This window comes from Toxotes jaculatrix, chromosome 6 (genome assembly GCF_017976425.1).
Source record: "Toxotes jaculatrix isolate fToxJac2 chromosome 6, fToxJac2.pri, whole genome shotgun sequence".
Taxonomy (NCBI): domain Eukaryota; kingdom Metazoa; phylum Chordata; class Actinopteri; family Toxotidae; genus Toxotes; species Toxotes jaculatrix.
The window spans coordinates 9,751,573-9,773,551 of NC_054399.1; the positions used below are offsets into that span (position 1 = coordinate 9,751,573).

The 21,979-nt window shown below is 39.8% G+C and overlaps 1 protein-coding gene across 2 annotated transcripts in view; it reads left to right on the forward strand.

The window, feature by feature from the left end:
- The window catches only part of elavl4 (ELAV like neuron-specific RNA binding protein 4), a 71,106-nt gene extending 52,112 nt beyond the window's left edge, over positions 1-18,994 (forward strand). For both annotated transcript variants that reach the window (XM_041040232.1, XM_041040233.1), the window contains 3 exons: positions 9,715-9,940; positions 15,489-15,527; positions 18,667-18,994. In XM_041040232.1, the coding sequence (XP_040896166.1) occupies positions 9,715-9,940; positions 15,489-15,527; positions 18,667-18,994 (593 nt within the window). The remainder of the gene's footprint in view (positions 1-9,714; positions 9,941-15,488; positions 15,528-18,666) is intronic.
- The last annotated feature ends 2,985 nt before the right edge of the window (positions 18,995-21,979 follow it).

Genomic DNA, 21,979 nt, shown 5'->3' on the forward strand with positions numbered 1-21,979 from the left:
CATTAGATTTCCATTAAATTTGTTTTCAGTCAAAAAAAAAACCTCTCACAACATGCTAATACTGCAGTGAATGTTACACACCAGCAGCTGGCCTCCAGTGTGTGTGTGTGTTACTATTTTTTTGTCCAACAACAAGAGAGAAACAACACTATTATTTGTACTTTCAAAAGGTTATCTGTCCACAGTGTTATAAACATTCAATAGACAACATTTGGCTAACCACTTAGAAATGAGCAGCTTCTATTACAAATTCTTATTTTCCAAAAAATCATGCATTAGTTTGAACAATTTTAGGAATATCCTGTACCTTTTTCCTTCACTTCTGTCTATTTTTTTGGTCCGAGTCTCAAAAATGAATTAAACGAAATCAAATTAAACACCAAATTCAACTTTTTTCAAACCTTTAATCTCATGGTGCTTGGAAAATCTGCTGTTGGCCACCTGTTGTATTTAATAGAAGGTGATGTTAACATCACTTAGCTCCAAGAAAATATCAAAACTAATGAAATAGTTTAAGGCAGAAGAAATATGATTTCTGACACTACGACCACCTTTACCACGATCATTAAAAAAACCCAAACTTTCTTAACCCAAACACTTAGAATGTGAATATACTTTATCATTGGCAGGCAAATGGTTCTTACATGCACCAGTGTAGAAAGGTACATTGGTTAGTACACTCTATGTACACAGAGCAGGAGGTGTTTTCACACTGCGATCCTGCTAACACCCTTGACTACACTAATTGCTATCCTAACGACCATCCTACCCACCTGCCTCAAAACTAAAATACATAAAGATTCACGCATATACTGTATGCACACAGATAGAAACAAAGATAATGTGAGAGAGATTTTCTGCAAGGTGTCCCCAGAGGGTTAAGGATCAGCAGGAGAAATGTTAATGATTAATTAGATGTTAGAGTTGCTGGTGATTAAAAACAGAGAGGACTTTAGAAAGGCCCTGAGAGTAGTATGCTGGCATCATTGACTCATCTTTTTCTTCTCTCTGTTACTGTACAGGCATACGCACACAAGACAGCACACACACACACCCACACACTCGCTGCTATTAAGAAAGAAATGGGCTGCAAATTAAAACTCTCCTGTGACTGCCAAAAATGTAAGTACAGAACAAGAAAGGAGAGACAGAGAAAGAGAGAGAAAGAGGGACAGACTGATTTGTGGTCTGTGTCAAACCTGTTCCTGGTTCAGTAAGTAATGTACAGCTCAGGGAGTCAGACGTAGGATGTGCTAATGGCAATATTGTTCCTGTTCCTGTCACTTCCCAGGAAATAATCCCTTGAGAAGAAAATGTATAATGTTCATTGCTACAGTCATATGAACACTTCATGTAGTTTTATTTTTAATTTCCGGATTTCATTTTTTAGTCTTCCTGACTTCCTGACTTGAGGGGCATAAGTTGCTGATGTGACATTATTATCATGTGGTGCCTTGAAGTCTTGTTGCAGGTCATCAGTGACTCATCAGTGTCCCTATATTTATTGAATCAGTGACCTAATCAGTGCCTGAAATCCGATTCACCCAGTGATTCACTCTTCCTACTGGACTAGGGACTGATTTGAGACACACCCTTACACTGTCCACAGACATGGAATAGGCTGCAGAGAAGAGTGATGCACAGACAGAAACACACAGAAATAGCAATGCTACAAAAAGTTGTTGAAGTAACGGATGTTCTCCAGTGACCATTGGCAGATGGGCTGATGATCCCCAGCTCCTGCTCTGCTAAATTGGGAACATGAAGTCTGTTCTCTAAATGACCTCCTCATCAACAAGATGCACCCTGCAGTCACTCTTATGTTCATAAGGACAAGAAGGAACTTTAAAAACATCACTGTTAGCAACATTCACAGTCAGAGGAAGCTGAAACAAAATCCACTGAAACTGCCAAATTGCCCCAGAGACTCAGAGAGCAAGCACAGCATCAACTTGACAAGGATATCTCTCCATCTGTCCATCTCTTCCTCTGTCCCCTCACCCTCTATTGATTCCTTCTGAATGGTTAAGCATATTTTGTCTCTTTATCAGTGCAAATAGCGCAGGCTGGATTCCCACTCCTGCCTTTCTTTCTAAGCTTCAGGGAAGACAGCCAGGCCGTGATCTTGTGCTCTGACAGCTGGTTTAGGCTAGCCTCAATTTGAAAGAGATATAATATCAGAGAGAGCTTTGGATCGATAGTTGGCTATTCCTAGTTCCTAGTATGTGAGCAGAGGTCAATGCTTACCTGATCAATGACTGCAAATACAATTGATCCTCAGACTTGGCTTCTGCAAGTGGTAGCTCAGATGTAAAACTAAATTGCTGCTTAGTGTGTTTAAGGATTGGCTGTGAAAAGGCTGATGCCATTTCCCATCATGTGCGATAGAAGGTAGCAATGGGAAAGATTCCCACAGCAACAAGCTGTTCATGCCATCATACTACTCAAGATGGTGATTGCCAGTGTTATTAATGACAAGTGTTTTTTGCACACTGAATGAATAATTATCTGAGCTACAGCTGTATGATATGTTTTGATCAAAACAGCATTAAATTAAGGTTTAGTTACCTTGAAATTTGGCTGTTAGGAGGCATCCATGTTTGAAAGCCTTTCAGACATTTTACCAGCATTTACTGCCAAGTTGTTGTCTGTACATTTGAGCTTTCAGGAAAAAAAAAATCTCCACCAAGACAAAAAAACATAATATTGTTTGAGAATTGCATTGCACACATATGCAGCATTACAAATATGCTGCCGCAAGCACATAATGTGCTTTTTAAAGTCGAATCGCTTATGGGAGTATTGAAAGTCCAGTCATGTAATGTTTGGTGTGCATAACATTGCACATTTTTATTGGGACTCAAGTGATTAACACAAGAGCTGTGCAGTCACTGACTCTGTTGGAGGCTATAAAAAATTTGATTATGTTTACATGCAACAATAATGGCACTGCTCACAAAACTGTCTGAGGATTACTTGCTTTGTGACTCACCCCTGTAAAATTTAACCAAAGCTATATTAGTTGGAACAGAAACACAGTTTTTGCCAGATAACTTGGAAAGACAACCAGAGAGTACACAGCTGCCACCTCCTATAATCTGGTGTTTTTAGATGAGGAGAAAACGAGAGACAGATCGAGAGAGACATGAACAGAGGATTGGAGAGATGACAGAACAAGAATAAGAGAGGAGCATTACTTTTTATTGTCTTAGTATTTGTGATGAAACTGTCTTAACTGAGTCCAAAGTGTCCCCAGAATGTTATGACTGACCAGTTTCATGTGGACAGATGCATAGATATTGTGACATTATTCAGCTGCACATGATATAACCATGGTACACATCATGCACCTCTGTGCATAATAAGACTAACAACACACTTTAATGTGATTTGTGCCAGTCTAAGTATTGCCATTCTTTGGAATATGTTTAAGTAAAGTTGTTTATTTACATTATATAGTCTTATTCTGTAGCTGCACATTTCTGTCAAGCATTTAACTTGCTCTTACTGGTGAAATCAAATCAAAATTATGTCTGTGACGTAGCACTGAAAACAGCTCAAGCCTTCTACTCTCTGTGCACCATCAAAGCCAACTTTCACCAAAAGGCAAATTTCACTGTGCTGCCTCATCTGCATGGAACTCTTGTCTCCTTTTGCCTCTTCTTTCACCTTTGTGCCATGCCTGCTGCTCTGGGTACAAAAATACCAAAACAAATTGCATTTCAAGGTCAGGGAGATGCCACTTCACAGGGCTGCTTGTGCTGTTCCTTCCAATACCATTCAAAAAGGAGTCCCCAGAAGTCTCCTCACAAACCTACATGGCTCTATAGTTTGATGTTTGGATTCTGCTTGTAATCAAACCATTCATGTATGGTGCACTTGTGAATTTCAACAACACATTTTTTCTTTAAAGGAGTTGCCCTTCCTCAGTACAGTTGGTATGTTCTCTCCTCTCTTGACTTGAATAATGGATGTTCCCCTTTAGACTGACACCACACTGACTCCCTGTTCTCAGCCAGTCCAGTGGTAAAGAACAGAACGGTCAAGGTAATACGAGCGGAGAGGTGCACCCTCTAGGTGGGATGACTGCGGCCTTGACTTCTCGAGCTATCGTCTCCCATCTCTCTCTGCCTTTAGTTTTTTTCCCCTGTAATCTTTAGAGTGCATACTGTCTCTGTGGTAGCCAACTCACACGCACACACAGCCACATACAGATATGCACATTGATACGTGCGCACACACACCAGACAGATGGTTGAAACTCTGCTCTGACAGAGGCTAAAGCACAGGGCACCTCCACTCTTCAAAGTCTCTGCGTCTCTCCTCTTGCTGCTTTTTCAAATGCCATCTGTACCCAGGCACACTAATGTTACTTAAAACAAGGACATTGCATTTTTTTTTTCCTCTCTCTAATTAGAAGACAGCAGGAAGTGGGTTTCTTTCTGCTTCTGCCATATTATACATTTTTTGAAAAGGCAAGTCTAATCATTTCATACAGCTGGCACAATATAGCTCCAAAAATAAAGGATAAAAGGATGGGAGATGGAACCTGGAAACATTTTAAGATTCTGCTTATGCATGCGTGCATCAGTGCGTGCTTCTTTCTCTGAGAGTGTATGGGCCCGCTTACAAGGATACAGCGCACTAGATGGATAAACTCTGTGTGTGTGTGTGTGTGTGTGTTTGAGAGGGAAACGAAAGTGTGTGGGTTTTATTACCCAGCAGCCAGGTTTCTCACCTCTCTCTTCTCTTCTGGTCTCTCAGAGGAGCAGTCATTTCTCTCTGTCAGTCAGTCAGTGTTTGGGGAAATGATAGTAGGTTTTAGAGAAAGAGCGGCTTTGTTTGGGCAGGAGCAAGCAAGAATAGCACTGTTTCCTTTCATCATCCTCCTTTTACTGTCACCTCCTAACATTCTCCCCTATCACCTTCTCTCCTTTTGTCCTTTCCTTCCTTACTCCTCGTTCCCAATCTTTCCCTCCTCTCCTTTTCACTCCCGCCTTGCCCGTCCCCACCCCCAGCACTCGCTTCTCGTCCCCCAAGTTCTCTCCCTCTGCCCCCCCCCCTCCCCAGATTGAGGCAGCGTGTTATTAGTAAGGCAGCCAATGTGCCTGTCGGTGTGTGTCAGAGAGAGATAAGCACAGGTAGAGAGAGTTACATAAGCCTCTGTTGATTACTGTGGAGGAGAGGGAGAGCAGAAAAGGAGAGTGAGAAGAAGAGAGAGAGAGTAAGAGAGAGAGTGAGAAAGACAGATTGCTGTACCTTAGTAAGTACATTGTGCTCTAATGTTGCCTGTATGGCTGGCTGGCAGTTGATAAGTAGCCTAGGCTTCTGGGGCTGGTTGAAAGGACAGTCATTAGGTTGGACTCCCTAGACTGGCAGCTTGCTTCATAGATTGCAAGTTTGTTTTTGTTATAATGTTTAACAGGAGAAAAATAAACCCTTCTCAAGGTTTATTACGCTAATGTGCCTTGACAGAGTGCTAATAAAAAAAACAGCTGAATACATTTTGAGAGTCGTGGATTCGTGTCGCAGATTTTTTTCATTTAAAACTGGTTTATTTATTTCATCTGCAAGTAGTTTTTTCTCAGACAAACCGCCTGGATAATATTTAAGGATAAACCACTGATGAAACTGATCCCACTGACAAGTGTTCATAGACCTCCACTGTTTAAAAAAAAAAAAAAAAAAAAACACTGAACACAAAATGAGCCACACTGTTGCACTGGATGACATGCTCCACCATTAGGACCAGCACTGGTGTGTATTAATCTGCAGTTGAAATTATTCCTGCTGCTAAAAACTACAATACCTAGCTGTTTTAGATAAAGTTTGTAGCCGGTTTTAAAAAAATGAAATTTCTCATTTAAGATAAAGGTAAAGATGATATACAATCCTGCTCTGCCCTCCAGTTATTTTGTACCAATGATTTGATCTGATGTGACAACTTCAGAACGCATTAAACCTAAATGCACTCATGGAGTATTTGACACACTGATGTGATGCCTGGTGAACTTTGTGATATGAAGATACATTCAGCATTAAGTGTAATGTGAGGACTTATGAGGATTAAGAGAATTATGAGGCTTGTCTCTCCCCTTGCAGACTGATAATTCTAATAAGCTAGAGAATAATTATTTATGTTCGCACGAGGTTGGAAAGAAAAGTATCCAAAGAAAAAAACAAACAAGCCAGTACACGGCAGTGGATAGTCAGGTCAAATCAGCAGAACAGTGTTGATCAGGGGTGTTTGGTTGTATAGTATCACAACATTTATACACGCCTTCATATCAGCTAATTCACATTTCACACCACCATCTGATATCTCTCCGGCAAAGTCCCATTGATCCCTTCCTCCTCTCTAGTGAACAGAGTAACAAGCATTACTTATAGAGTGTTTCACAGCAAAACCTTGAACTATGACTGAGGAGCCGACTTTACTCTGCTGTATGTGAGCCAAAGAACATCCGTTCTGTTTCACTACCTGAACTTGTTAGTGCTCTCAGTACTTGCTAACTCCCATTCCAAGTTTGAAATCTTGAACAAGTCCATTACAATATCGCCCCAGACTGCCGTAGTCTGCGCTTGTTACAGTAGCCTATAGACACAAATCGACATGCTAAATAATCACACTTGTGCATGCACATACATTTAGGGTTTGCTAGAATTATGGGTGATGGGGTCTACTGCCACCTCACCTGTCTCACCTCCTTACAGTGCTGTTGTATAAACTCAAGGACAGTAACTGGTGCACACTTAAACAAAACTGCACTCATAGAAACGTTCAGTCTCTCTCACATACATACACACTCAGCAATCGGTCACAGACAATTGCAAATGGTCATGGACATCTCCACTCCTCTGTTCACACTTCATTCTCAATAGCACCCCTTCAAGTCATCACTTAAGTATGTGTGTGTGTGTGTGTGTGTGTGTTTATGCCATGCCCTCATCTGTATGCCAAGCATTTGTCTAGAGGCCCTCCAGCCAGGCCCAGCTTAGGAGCAGCTCAAGGCCAAACAAGTGTGAGGATTAAAGGACAAATACAGTCCTCTTTTCTACTCTCTCGCCTCGTGGAAGAAGTGAATGAGCAATGCTATCCTCTTCCTTAACCACCACTGAGGTGCCCTTGAGCAGGGCTCTTGGAGTTGCAAAGGGCCTTACAGCAGCAGACCGATGTGAAATTGGGCGTGCTCCAATTATGAAGGTGAAGCATGGCATTGAAAAAGTTTTGATGCTCCCTAAATTTACAAATGAGATTTACTGACTATAGCTGAGAAATAGCTCTCCCCGAGCAGTGACTGCCATTTTACCACACAGACAGCACATTCATGACAATTACAGTAATAAATGAAGAAAATCGAAGGAACAGCATTGGTTGTTGTTTGCACTGTGTAGATCCCATTAGAATTGTTATTTTTCTGCTTCTGACAAGCTAATTAAAATGTACAGGTACAGAGCTGGCACAAGAAGAAGTAAGGGAGGGGAAACTGTGAAGGCCTGTCAGGGGAGAGGGAGGCAGAAAGGTAAAAAGGAAAAAAAAAAAAGAGAGAGAATAAAACAGAATAATTTTCACTGAATAGGAGCTAATGAGATCATCCAGCAGGTGTGAGGGAAATGTTGTGGTTCAGGTCTGTGCACGGCAGCTTGTGTGTGGTCAGTGAAAACAGTGTGTTAAGGTTGTTTCTTTGTGTCTTAGGTGCAAAGTCAAAACCTTGTTGATTACACACATTAAAACAATTCAAGGGTTAGTGATTGTTTTTTTTTTTCAAAATCATTTTTCACAAAGAGACAATTTATTTAAAAAAAAAAAAAGAAAAAAAAGAGCAAAAATAAATTTAAACATTTTTATCCTCATGCTCCCAAAAGTTGCAGAGAACGTGCAAATTAGCTACTTAGTCTCTCCAGGTGAAAAAAAAAAATAAAACTACAGTGTTTGTGTTGCTAATTGTTGTAAGATAAGACTTTCAGCCAGATTTGTGTATCATTTAAAATCCAGAGTTGTTGTTTCATAATACAGATAAAATCAGTGAATTCTGAGATGTTGTGTTGTATATTTCTTGGGAAAGACAAGAGGCAAAAAATAATAAGCTTTACCTAAAATTCTCTTAATTTTATGGCCAATACTAGAGCTGTAAGGACATTTTTCATTAATCATTGGCTTTCAAAGAGTGTCTTTTTATGTAGCAGCTTGGCTGGAAAGTAAATAACCTTGTGTGTCCTGGAGAGAAAAAGAGAACAAAAGGGGGAGTGAGATGGTCAAGGTGCTTCTCCAAACAAGAATTCAGGAGAGCGAGTGCGATGAGACAAGCCAACAGGAAGTATAAAAAAGAGAAGGGGAGAGGGATGGCATGTACAAAAATGTGGAATAACAATAAGGAGGGCTTTTTATGTGTGAGACAGAGACTGCACACAATGATGCTCAAACACAAAATTCCCCTCTTTCTCACTGCCTCTCTTTTATTCAGTCTCAGTCACACAGACATGCCTGTGTGCACACACAGTGTTATGTAAATAGTCTCTTCAGCAGAGTGCTGCTGTCACTGAGCGAGCATCCTCTGGGCCATCTAGGCAGCCTCATTAAAACAAGGCACAGCATCCATTAATAGATAACAGTGCACACGTACGTACACACACACACACACACACACACACACACACACACACACACACACACATACAGTCAGTAACGCACACAGAGCATTCACAGACACCAATAAAGGACCTCCCAGGAAGCACATCTCTAAATGTTCCTCTCAGGTGGCAGTCAAAAAATATCTCCAAGGAAACGGCTCAAATGTCACTGAGAACAATGCATGAAGAGTGTGTGTATGGCTGACTGTGACTGGAGCTAGCATGAAGGAAGAATGGACTGTGTGGCTTTCAATGGACTCAGGACCAGTGCAACAGCACATACGCTCAATCTACGGCTGGTGTGTGTGTGTGTGTGCGTTTCTGTTACTATTATTCATCTTCGTCTTCTTTCTTTCTGCAAATCTTCTATAAATCCTTGTGTTTAATGCAGCACATTGGATTTGGTTTCAGAGGGGGTGGGGTGGGGTTAAGTCAGGTAAAAAATACAAATAAAAAAGAGCAATGAAATGTAAAGAATTAAAATAAGAACAGTTTGAATGCTCTTTGCTGCAGTTCTTCATACATTAGTTAGTTAACTTTATGCAAGAACCGTCTCTCAAGAGAAACCTGAGAACAAATGATACACACACACATCACGAGAGGGTTCAGTCATACAAACTAGTTATCTCACAGCCTAGTGATGAAACTGGTCAAAACATTTTTTTATCACTTATGTGGAAACAGATATAAGAGAAAAATATCTTAGATTGATAGAGAGTGTTTTAGCAATCACCCGCTACTGATTGTTTTATCAAGCTGCTTCTTTGCTTCAGCTTTTTTGTGTTCATTCTTTGACTCTTGTTTTTTTACAGTCACCCATAATTCCTTTTTATCAGAATAATTTCTAAGTTAACTCATTTTTTAAAAGAGTTCCTTTATAGCCAACAACAGTGTCTGGTCTCCTGCCGTGTGCAAATGTATAAAGACTATTTGGGAAAATTGTGTTTAACACTGTTGAACTGGGAAAACACAAAAATTAGTCAAACATACAGTCCATACTGTATGTACAGACAGTACATGTTCCATTTAAACCCTGTAAAGTAAAAGGGGCCCCTGTTTGTTTGTGATCTGCTGGCCCCGCAGGTGGCTCCCGAGGTGTGGGCTTCATCCGCTTTGATAAGAGGATAGAGGCTGAGGAGGCCATCAAGGGCCTGAATGGACAGAAGCCATCGGGTGCCGCCGAGCCCATCACAGTCAAGTTCGCCAACAACCCCAGCCAGAAGACCAGCCAAGCCCTTCTGTCACAACTCTACCAGTCCCCCAATCGCCGATACCCAGGGCCCCTCCACCACCAGGCTCAGAGGTTCAGGTGAGTACTGGGGTGAGACATGGAGGTGACCATGAAGGAGGGGGTGAAACACAGAAGAGACAGGATGGGGTGGGAAAAGATTTGAGTAGTGTACTCAAAGCATGAAGATTTATATCAGGATATATTATTTTTAAGGTGTTATTAATAGAGAGTTTCCCAACCTTGGTAGCTGACCCATTGTAGGGTCTTCTGACATTAATTTGGTCACCCAACTAGAACCGCTAAGTAATGAGAAGTGACTGGATAGCTGGCAAGCTTATATAGATAAAAATGTAAGGTGAGAAGTCAACTACGACTCCCAAGATGCATTTGGGTAAAATCCTTAAACTTTAAATTTTGTTGTGTGCACAGCTAATGGCAGACAGAAGCTAAAGATTATGCTGTTCAGAAAACTGAAAACAATCTGCAACATAAATGAAATCACTTTCAGTTTCTTGGTACATTTTGGAACAGTTGTAACCTTTTGGCAACTGCGGTACCATGATTTGTTCACAGCTGCAGCAAGGAAACATTTTGAATTTGCTACAGCTCTGAACTGCATTTCTATCTGGCTTCTTCTCCATAGCAACAACAACCGTTGCTATGGAGAAGAAGCCAGAGTAATGTAGTATTTCGAGCCATCAGTCTTAAAGTGATGGAAAACACATAATTTCTTAGAAATAAAGTTAAAATACTTAAAACTGATGGCTATAAAGCTATAGCATTGTTACATTAACCAGGAGCCTCTCGTGCTTCTATGTTGAGTAACATTTAGAAGATTATTTTTTAAAAAGTAGGAATTCAGAGTGGGAAATACATTTCCCATAACTAGCGGCTTTTCCAATTACCCAGCTCTATTCCAGAGGCATTATGAAGAGACAAAATGAAACACAAAATATCAGAAACACATTTAAGATTTATAATGGTTAAGGTCAGTCCACCCAAAAGGTTGGGAAACTTCAGTTCAGTGTGTCCAAGTTAAGAATAATGAAACGTAATATGTATTTACTAGCAAACTTTACAAACAAAAGTAGTTTCTGCATTATAACATGGATTCTAAAAAACATATGTTGTCTAATGTGGTATGATTGATAGCGTTATTAACATTTGAGAACCTTGATGCCATAAAACTGCTATCGCTATTTCATATGTGGTTCTGAGAGATTTTATGTCTAGGGGGTAAAAAGTACTGATACGAGTTATCAGTCTTAAACTCAATAGCAATTATTCTTGGTTAACATGACAATAAATGCATTTAATCAAGGAAACATGTCTGTTCTAAACAACAGGCCTGATTTGGAAAACATTTGCACCAAATGCAATTCACAATGTTCAAACAGGGGATGTAACGCCTACATGTAGAGAGCATGAGTCACAGTAATGTCTGTGTATCAGCAATGATGCAACTTTTCTCCTGTGAACATTCATATTCGACAAATATGTCCCCTTTTAGAACAACAGGTGTGAGCTCTGCACCTGGTGCAAGTGTCAGTAAAATCAGGCCCTGCGAGCACTCTGTGTGGGTCCACCCAGATCAGAGAGGAACTGCTCATAAGAGACTGTGGGGTTCTGTCGTTCACAACTACGTATTTCCCCTCATTTCGTCATCCTGCCATCGTGCCAACACATCCCAGAATATTCTCTGTGAGGCCTGGGCAAAAGCATGTGTTTGGATAAAAATAGCGTAAATGTTTATCAAACAAAAAAGAAGCACTGCATTTACTTGGCAGTCTTTGTCATTCTGACTTCAAAGGCCTGATTCTTCATAATATGGTCAAATTGATACAGTGAACCATATCGTTGTTGTACTTTGTTTTAGTTTAATGTCCTTTAAATACATTGTCATTCTAAATATACATTTTCTAGATGTATTTTAGGGTATTGAATAATGCGTAAGTTATTTAAGAGAGACTTAGGTCGTAAATCCGATGAACAAAGGGCAAATTAAAACAAATGATGCCAAAATTAATTTAAGGATTTGCATGTTAATCTTGTTTCAACTTAATTAAATTGAGTGCATGTGAAAGAAGAAAGAAGCTTTTTGCCCAGGTCTGTAAGCTCTACACCAAGCCATCATTTAACCATATATACAGTATACAGCTGATATACTGTATATATGTCATCCTACCTGATCATTTCTTGTTGCTCACTAAAGATACAAACAGTCCTTTTTTAATCTAAATGTTTTTGCAACACTAGAGATGGTTAGGGCTTATTCCTTGGGGTCATGCTACCTTTCCCCCCTACTACAGAAACAGGTGATTGCTCTATCATCCAATCCAAAAAGAATGTTTCAGAATAGAGACAGAATATGTGCTTATACAATTTCCTCTCTCTTTCAATAACAGTAAGCCGGTCGTGCTGTTTACTCTCCATCAAAGTCAGAGCTTGGAAGGTATTTTTCTTCTGGAGCGGCTTCCCTGGTGTGACACCTGAGCGATGTAGCGTGGCTGTGTGTCTGTGATACGCCAAGCCAATTTACAGGCTCCGCAGGAGAGCTGTCGCTTCTCATCACAACTCACAACCACAGGACACTTCCTCACTGTGCTCCTGCTCTCTGCTCCCAAGCCCTCCACTAAAACCTCAACTCTTTAGAAGTTGTAAATGTGCTCGATGTGCACAGTCTCCCCCCCTTTTTTTTTAACTCAGTGTTTTAAGGACAACAGTGCAAAAGGGCATTTTCTGTTTCCTTATATAACAAAGTATTCTGTCAGGCCCGTTCTACTGTTAGCTCCTTGACAAGGTAAAATTCAAATAACAAAAGTTAAAGCTAAAATAGTATGTTTCAAACAAATGAACTCTAAATGCCAGTTAACAATGATAAATAAAATCTACCTACTAGATACTGTCAAATCAATACTTCCTTCACATTATTAACAAGTTGCTGCACATACGTAAAACCCAAGTTAATAAAGAGACCAAGCAGAATGCAGTGTAATCCAACTACAGTTGTAATTATATTCATCCTGTGTGACTAAATCATATGGGCCTGCTGTAACACATGTTCATGTATATTGTGCTTGTATAGTCCCTCTCCAAGACAGCAAATATAATTGACTGAAGCACAATACACCGAGCCCTAGATCCCGACTCGTTTCCGATCCTCTGTCGTTAACTAATGGTACTAATTAGCAAATTAGCCTTATTATATCCAGGGCAGGAGCCAATTTTAATTGAGCAGATTTTTGTTTCAAAAAAGAAAAGACAAAAAAAAAACGCCCATTCCTCCATTAACATGCATTGAGAGAAAGCACAAAAGCCCTATTGTTTATATCAAGCTTGGAGAGGCAGTGTGAAAAGCTGGCAGAGTGTTTGCGTGGTGAGCATACATCAGTGTGCATTCATACGTGTGAGAGAGAGAGAGAGAGAGGGACTGAGAGGAGAGAAAGAGAGAGAGTGTTAGCAGCAGGTTGTTTTGTTGTGGCCCAACGGCCCGGCGGCCAGCAGATGTCTTAGTGCTCCCAGGCCTGGAGCGTCTCTCCTTTGAGCATCCTCTCCAATTGACTCATTTACCCACAAAGCAGCCTGCTTGTTCCCTTCCCACGTAATGGGCTAATTACTGCTTTAATGATTCCATATATCCTTTTCTCTACTTTTTTCTTTGTTTTAGGGCTTTCGTACTTTTTGGTGTTGTTAAGAGAGGCAAAAGTGCTACAACGCAGACTTTGAACCCCTGTAATAAGTAGACCTACAATATATTTGAAAAGTTTACTTAAAATATAAAATGGTCAGATTAACTCTGCTGACTTCAGTGTTGTACTTATCATAATATGACTTTATTTAAACCTTAAACATTTAAATTCATCTTAAATATTTAAATTTTAACAGCATCAGTTGTTGTAAAGTAACTTGGGAGCCAGTGTTAAAATAGTATTTTAAACACAGGTTTTAGCAGTGCTCTCCAGTACTGATACCTAGAGTTCTGCAGGATTTCTAATTTATAAGGTACTTAACTACAATTACCTGACATCCCGGTGTTAAATTGTCCCTGATTAGAAGACTACTGATCTGTTATCTGTAATGCAAATTTAATTTAAAACGATTAATACAAATAGTATTATAATTATTACTATAAAAGCTATTTATTACAAACCTTCAGAACCTAATTGCTGTTTTAATTGCAATCAAATAATAATGCAGTTGTGTACATATATCAAATAAGATAACAATGATGCTTCTAAATAGTGATAATAGTAGAATAAATATCTGGATTATATTGTGGTGAAACGAATTACATTTTCAATCAGGTTTTAATGCTCACTTGAAACTTTTGGTAAATAACGTGAAGCAGTCTTGTTGCAAGAAAGCAAAGGCTTGTTGACTGAAAGAGACAAAGAGAAACAACACTGATAGTCGAGTCAAAGTCAGAGAGTTTGTAGTGTTTTCAAGAGGAACAAGGCGTCACCGGCCAGCTGTTGCTCAATAACCCGTGGCCCCTGTCCATTAGGCCAGAGGAGTTAATAAGACATGAGACAGGCCAGACCCAAGTGAGGAATGAAGGTCATTGAGTCACCAAGCAGACTGCATCCATCCGAGAGGGCCAACATTTCATACAGCCCACAGGTTTCTGTTGCCTGGCTCACAAACACACACACACAGCCTGCTGGGTTCTTAAGCCACATGCACACAAACTGAAGTTAACCCTGCCTGACTACAATGCCTGTAGCTCCCAGGCTGGAATTATTACAAAACCAGAACATTTCCAGAAAACTAACCCTTTCAGGACACCCTCTAACTCAGCCATTCCACCTGACCTGTTAGCACTTAACAGATTGACCCCAACCACAAAGACAGACATTGACAATTTCATGGCTAGTTTAATGTTCAGTTGTGATTTTTGTTGGTCTACCTCATAGAAAACACACTAATCATCATCGCCTCTCTCGCTCACCATCATTCAAATGCCAAACCATTACACTGACAGAACTCTGGATCATTTCCTGTCATCTCAGGTGTTCTCTCAATTGAGTTAACATGAATTAAAGAACATAATTTATGAAAGTAAAATTTCATTAACCCCCCCATCTTTTAATAAACCATCAATGTGGTGGCATGAATTGTGTGGAAACCCACATGCAATGTCCTGTAACATTAAATAAGGCAATGACTTGCCATTGCGTGGCACTATGGCTAGTCTAGCATCCTAGCATAGCCTAGTGTAGCAAGTCCTGCCACCATTAGGGCTCTGCGTGTGACTGCAATACTGAATTGTGACCAGTCCCACTGCAGTAGTCATGAATAACAATTAAACCATTATACCTACAGTAATGGCAATGTGCTTATAGCACTCTGCTCCAGCATTAGCTAGTGAAGGGCTACACCGAAACCTGTGAAGTAGAGCAGTGGCCGACTGAGCAAGTGCCGACCATACTGATGGTACTGTAGATTCATTAACTGATGATAGCATTTTCTGGTGGGGCTCCTCAGTGTAATGGGCCAACTGTAGATGGGTTTGTTTGTTCTTGAGTGAGGAGGACCATGCAGTTCCTACAGGGACTTAACATTAGTTCCATTGAGTGAGTCGACCATCTGCCCACCATTAACCCCAGAACCCTCCTTCTCTTTACAGGCTGGACAATTTGCTTAATATGGCCTATGGCGTAAAGAGGTAATTAAAAACTTCACCCAATGCCAGATGTCCATGTTGACTCAATGATTTTTCAATATCCTTTTTTCTGTTCTTTTTTTTAGTTTATGTTTCCTTGTATTTTTGCAGTTACTTTGCGTTTGACAATTCGTTCAAGGTCAACTGCATTTTTGGTTCTTTAATTTGTTTGGTTTTTTTCCTTGTCAGCTTGAGTTGGTTTTAAAACCCTACCAACCACTTAAGGTGTAAAGAAAAAAAAAAGCAGAAAACAATCAGTCTTTGTTTTCAGTGGTGATGAATTTGCTTTGTTTTGATTATGACAAGTGCTGGTGTTGTTTGGATTGTTTTGGGTTGTTTCTGTGTACTGAATGGATTTTGTTCTCTGGTGTAAAACTCCTAATTTCTAGGTGTGTTGTTTTCTACCGGATTCAGGTTCTCCTGCCTTGTCACTCTACAGCTATAGTCTTTCTTTGAGAGCAAAATTTTAATCTGTCACATTGATTTTATTGAGATTTCCTTACTATGTCATTAGAACAAGACCTCTGTACATCTTTAATCACCTATGTGCACACACCTTTGTGTCATAAATCTACATCTGTACAGTGGAAGTCACAACAAAATTATATATTGCTGTAATTTCTTGGCAGTACTAGCTGAGATTAGGTACCGTTTAGCTAGGACATGGGATGAGGCTGGATGAACCTGGATCCCTGCTGGAAACAGGAAATGCTGTTTCACTGCAGACAGCTCCAGCTTTGGCACTGCTCTGCTCGAATTCCTTCCTTTCGCCTCCATGTTTCATTTTGCTTTCTCGCTACCATAGGTGTTACATAACCCAGAGCAGCACCCACTGTGGTGATAGATGTTTCATGTGCTGACGGTGGCATCTTGCATGTTGCGAGCACAGGGGACACCATCTGAAGTCAGCTTAGCTACACAAACAAAGTTTTAGCTTGAGAGAAATGTTCTCTGTGCAAGTTCCCTTAAAAAAGCTGTAATTCTGTCAAATTCAGGAATTCAAAATCACAGAATAACACACTGATAGTGATGCATTGTGGCATTCATGGGTTTAACCCTAGTGCCCCCTTGGCCGGTAAGCACTGTGCCCTTTACACAGTTTTCTAAAGGTGAAAATAATGTCTGATTCAGCCCTTCTGATTGTATAGCATGCCATCAAGTTAGAGGTGCTTTTCAGTGATCTGAGGTTATTATATAAAAAGAAAGAAAAGGAGGATGTTAAGAGCTGGAAATGGTTGGCTTTAGAAAGGACAGAAAAGATATCTGGTCAGCTACACTGTTGCTATGCAACCCCTGGTCTCGTCTGTAACATTGGTTAGTGTTTGGTCCCGCTCTGATGGGTATGCTCGTATGCACATTTACACACACACACATACATACACACACACACACACACACACACATGCAGAAACACTCATCTCCTCATCCTCACAGTGGCAGTGTTAGCTAGCCTCCAAACCGTCACCCTCACACTCACAAACCTCCTTGCATACTCCAGCTTTTGCATACAAATCACCACAAGTCTTTTTTTTTTTCAAGCCCAGCACGAGAGGCCTGAGCACAGCCCAGCATGTCAGACAAGGCCTTGACGTGATGATGCCTTTTAAGACCCCACCTGCTTGATGCCAGAAAAAATATTTCTCAACGAGACATTGAGGCCACGTATAGATATCAGAGCCTATTATATTACAGTTTGCTGCTGCAGCAACTCTATGGTGATTTTAAAAATTCCATTGTATCTCAGTCATGTAGATTTATAAAACACTTCCTCTTTTCTTAATCATACAGATAGATATACACTACTATAATATGTTTGTCTTATACTACTAGAATACTATCAAAAAAGTCTAATCTCTGCCAAGAGCCCTTTACAGTAAACAAGCCGACCACCCTTGGAGTTTTTATTTGTGTCCACAGCAACCACAAAAGCCAGAAGCAGATTCTGCATGACCAAAGTCATGCGGGAAGGTCGTAGTGATTGCCGACCATATATAGTTGCTGTAGAGAGAGGGGTGGGGGCCCCTAGCAGCAAGCCGTGCTATCGATCAGTGCCACGAGCTCTGGAATAGACCAGAACAGAACACCCTGCAGACTGCGGTAGGAGTGGGAGGAATACACTTTGTACCTTAATGCCACTGGGCTGTAAAGTGCTTCCATTTTCCATTTAGTTTGCTCCCTCTTCCCTCCCTCCCTTTTCTTAAGAAAGCAGCCTTCTCTGAGACAGCTGCAGCAAAGCGGAAATCTCAATTAAAGCATACCCAATAATGCCTATCGTCGTTTCTTGGAGGGAGGTGGCATAAGAAATGAACCTTTTTATCTCATTTACCTTTTATTTAAAAGTGGGGGTATTTTTTTCTCCTTTCCCTTTCCTTTGAGCGGAAAGGCAATTAAGTGAAGTCAACTGAGGATTCAAATCTCTTGCATCACAAGAAAAAGGAGAAGATTATGAGGCGAATGAGAACAGATTTAGCAGGCTGGTGCATGATCTTTGATGAATTTCTAGCAAGGGTTTAATTCAACAACTTCCTGCAATTTAGCTCCTGAAGGAGCCACTCAAGGACACAAAGACAGAACTTTCATCCGCATCTCCTTCGGCAGAAATATAGCCCCACAAGCAGCGCTGTCGTCACTCCTTACAGGAGGCTATCAGATCTGAGGAGCTCAGGGAGGCTTTAGTGGTACCGTGCAGACTCACATACAAACTCATTATTTTTGACATAAACATACATGAACATACAATAAGCATCCACACATATGGATCAAAATTTATCTGAATTGCTTCTTATGCCTTGGCGATCAGTATCTTTGCGATTAGTAAACTGCAAATATTTAGCAGATTAAGGCCACAAGCTTGTTATTTTATATGACTGCAGACTCTAGTTTATTATGCAGGTGAGGATCATGGCAAGGTTTTAGATTTGGAAGGAGGGTTCTGTTTTAAAATCCAGAAAAAATAAATAGTTGTGAGGTGAAAGTAAGATGTAGATAGGTTTTTCACCAGTTTATGGCCATTTCATATACAGTAGACACAGACATTGAGTTTCACTGCATGCCTTAACCTATTCACTTAGAACTTGCTTTCTTCTCTCTCCCTTTCTTTCTGCTCTCCCTCCATTTTTCCCCACTCTGCCTCTCCTCTCAGGTTTTCTCCCATCACCATTGACAGCATGACCAGCCTGGTTGGCATGAACATCCCCGGGCACACGGGCACTGGTTGGTGCATCTTCGTGTACAACCTGTCCCCAGATTCTGATGAGAGTGTGCTCTGGCAGCTGTTCGGGCCGTTTGGTGCCGTCAACAATGTCAAGGTGATCCGTGACTTCAACACCAACAAGTGCAAAGGCTTTGGCTTCGTCACCATGACGAATTACGACGAGGCAGCCATGGCCATTGCCAGTCTCAATGGCTACAGGTTGGGCGACCGTGTCTTGCAAGTCTCCTTCAAGACTAACAAGACACACAAGTCCTGAACTTTAACAGGTAGAAGCAGTTGCCCCACGACTTTGTCTGCTCCAAAATTGCCCCCAACCTCCCCCCTCACCTCCACCCGTCCCTTAGCCCCTTCAGTCACCACTACTACCACCCTACTACAGCCATCCAACACAGCAAACTCAAACTCCAACTGGAACACAAAGCAACCGACAAACCATCAAACAAATTGAACTAGAAATGGCTTATATTATAACTTTGGACCTATAAGCCAATGTTGCCTAAGTATTACAAATATGAAATGATGAAAATGTTCATGAGTTTTTGGGAGCTCCTGTGATAATGCAGGCTTCTCTTTGTTGTATATTCTTTCTGTTTGTTGTGGTTGTTAAAATGATTTTTCTCTTCTGTGTAAACAGTAGCAAATCCCTGTATCCCCTTATTTCAGAGAAGAGAATGTCCTTTTTAGATTGAAACCTTTTCTCTGTCTTGATTCAGGATTTGTTTTTCTTTTGTAAATCCGGATCCACTGTCGTTAGTATTATATACCTCCCTGTCGGTGAAAGGGAGGGGGCTCTTTTTTAAATTGGTGAACCATTCATTCATTTTTAGTGTGTATTAAAAACTTCCCCTAATCGATTATAAACGGGATTCCACAATCCCAGTAACTCTTATGTAGAAAAAAAATGAATTTCTAACATTGTTTTTGTTTTGTATCGCAAACAAAACATAATGTCTTTCCTCACAGGGGTTCAGGGAGATGGGGCGAGGGAGGGGATGGGTTAGCTTTCCTGATGACACGTTCAGTAATTTAAGAAAAAAAAAATAACACTGTTGCCAAAGAGAAGATCTCTTTGCTTGAAAAAATGCGTTTAGAAAAAGATAAAAATAAAGAGAAAGAAGATCTATTTTTATAAATGATGATTAAAATAATAATTATTGAAGAATTTTTACAAGAATCTGGATTTGAAAAAAGAGAAAAATATTTTGACTGGCTAACTAGGGGGGGCCGGGGCGGGAGGGGGGGGGGCGCCACCTTGTCTTGTCGTTCTGCTGTGGTACTTTATAGGATCAAAGGTTGTTTGTTTTTTGGGGAATCCAAGTTGGCAGTGATTTTGTAGATGGAAGGTTTTGTGAAAAGGGATGCAAACTGAGGCAGGTGATTTTGGTAATTTTTCACATATGTACTAGTGTGTAATTATTCAACAGCGATACCCAAAAGGGAAGGGAGAGGGGTCTTTCCAAGGCCTAACCATCCTTATAGTCCAGAGCCCAAAGCAAGAAGACCCTTTGTCCACTTGTTTTCCTGTTTTTGTCATCAGTCGATATGGGATATCAGTAAATAGATATATACACATCTATCCATTTAGAGAGCATATTATACATTATCTATATCATTTTCTTCGCTCTGCGTTGGTGAACTTACATTTGAAAAGAACTTCCTTTTAGCGATCAACAGTAGGTGCTATACTACATTATTCACATATCTTAAATATCCAAGTTTGTTGTTCTATGTGTTGTTTAAAGAAAAAAAAATACTTCGATGTTGGCATTGAATTGAGCTGCTGTTCTTTGTTTAATATTTGTTTATTGTTGGCCCAAAAAAAATCTGGTGAGACTATTTCTTTGCTGAATAACCAGATAAATAACTTTGGGCCTTGTAAGAATCACTGAACAAACAATTTTTATTATATTTATTTTTCATTTATTTATTTATTTATTTATTTTTTGGTTTGGCTTGCTGACTTTTAGGTTACTTGCTGAGCGTGAAACGTTTGTCAAAACTTAATGATGATTAGCTAGTTTCGTTAGTCTAGATATTTGTTTCCTTAAAAAGGATCTATGACAACTGTGTCTTTATTTGCTGTGTACAAATAGATGATATATATATATATATATAGTCTACATTTGTTTTACAATATCTACTGTACTATCTGAGTTGTCACTGTTCTTTTGTTTGAGCTTGTCTTTTTCATATGACAACTTATTATGAAGTGGTGGTTCAGTTACTTAGAAAAACTTGTGAGGAAACTGTTCAATTGTTGTCATGTTGCTTGTGGAGAAAAAAAAAGATTTGGATTAACTTTCAGTTAACTACCGCGGCAAAAGAAACCGAACAAAAGCTTAGAATATAACTGTATTTGTTTAGCAGTTTATTTACTTATCTATTTTTTAAACTATTTATTTTTCTATTTATTTGTATTTATTATATATTTATTTAATAATAATTTATCTGTGTATTTATGTATTTATTTGTTTCATTGTCTGTGTATTTGCGTGATTCTGGTACAGGGAGGGGGCCGTTTCTGAGCAAAAGGGAACAAAGCGACTAGTGGAGAGGCTCTTCCAGTAGTCCACTGCACTGAGAGAACTTTTAGTACGTTTGTGCTTTGTACCAATATATCAAAATTACAATATTAAAAAAAAATCTAAAAGTCAAGAAAACTGAAAAAAATGTCTGGAGGGTTGGGGGACGCTCTTCCCTTATTACTAGAAACAGTTACTCGCTATGCATAACCTAGTTAATAGTTAAATTTGCTATTGCTTTTTTCTTGTCTTGTTAAAATGAAATCTTTAGATCTTTTTCAATAAAGTTTAGTCTTAATAGAATGTTATAAACAGTCGTTCTGGTTCAATATAACCTGTGATAAGTTTGTGTAGTTCTAAAAAGCCACTCCGTCCACACCCTCCCTCCACTTACTACCGCTTTGTGATGAAACCTTATGCAAAAATGTGGGTCTGAAAGCATAGTTTTCAGTTTTCAGTTTTTGGTTTGTTTTTTTTGTTATTTGTGTGTTGTTTTTTGTTTTCATTTTATATAACATTCAGCTCTTGGAGGCTTGGGCAGATACATTTTAAAAAGGAGCAAATGCCCATTGTTGTTTGAGGGTCATTCATTGCACTGGACTAAATCGGTCAAAATCACTTAAGAGTCAAAACTTATTTTTAAAAATATTCATCATGTTTTCAAATGACATACCAACAAATCTTTAAAAACGAGAAATTGTTACCATTGCACACCAACT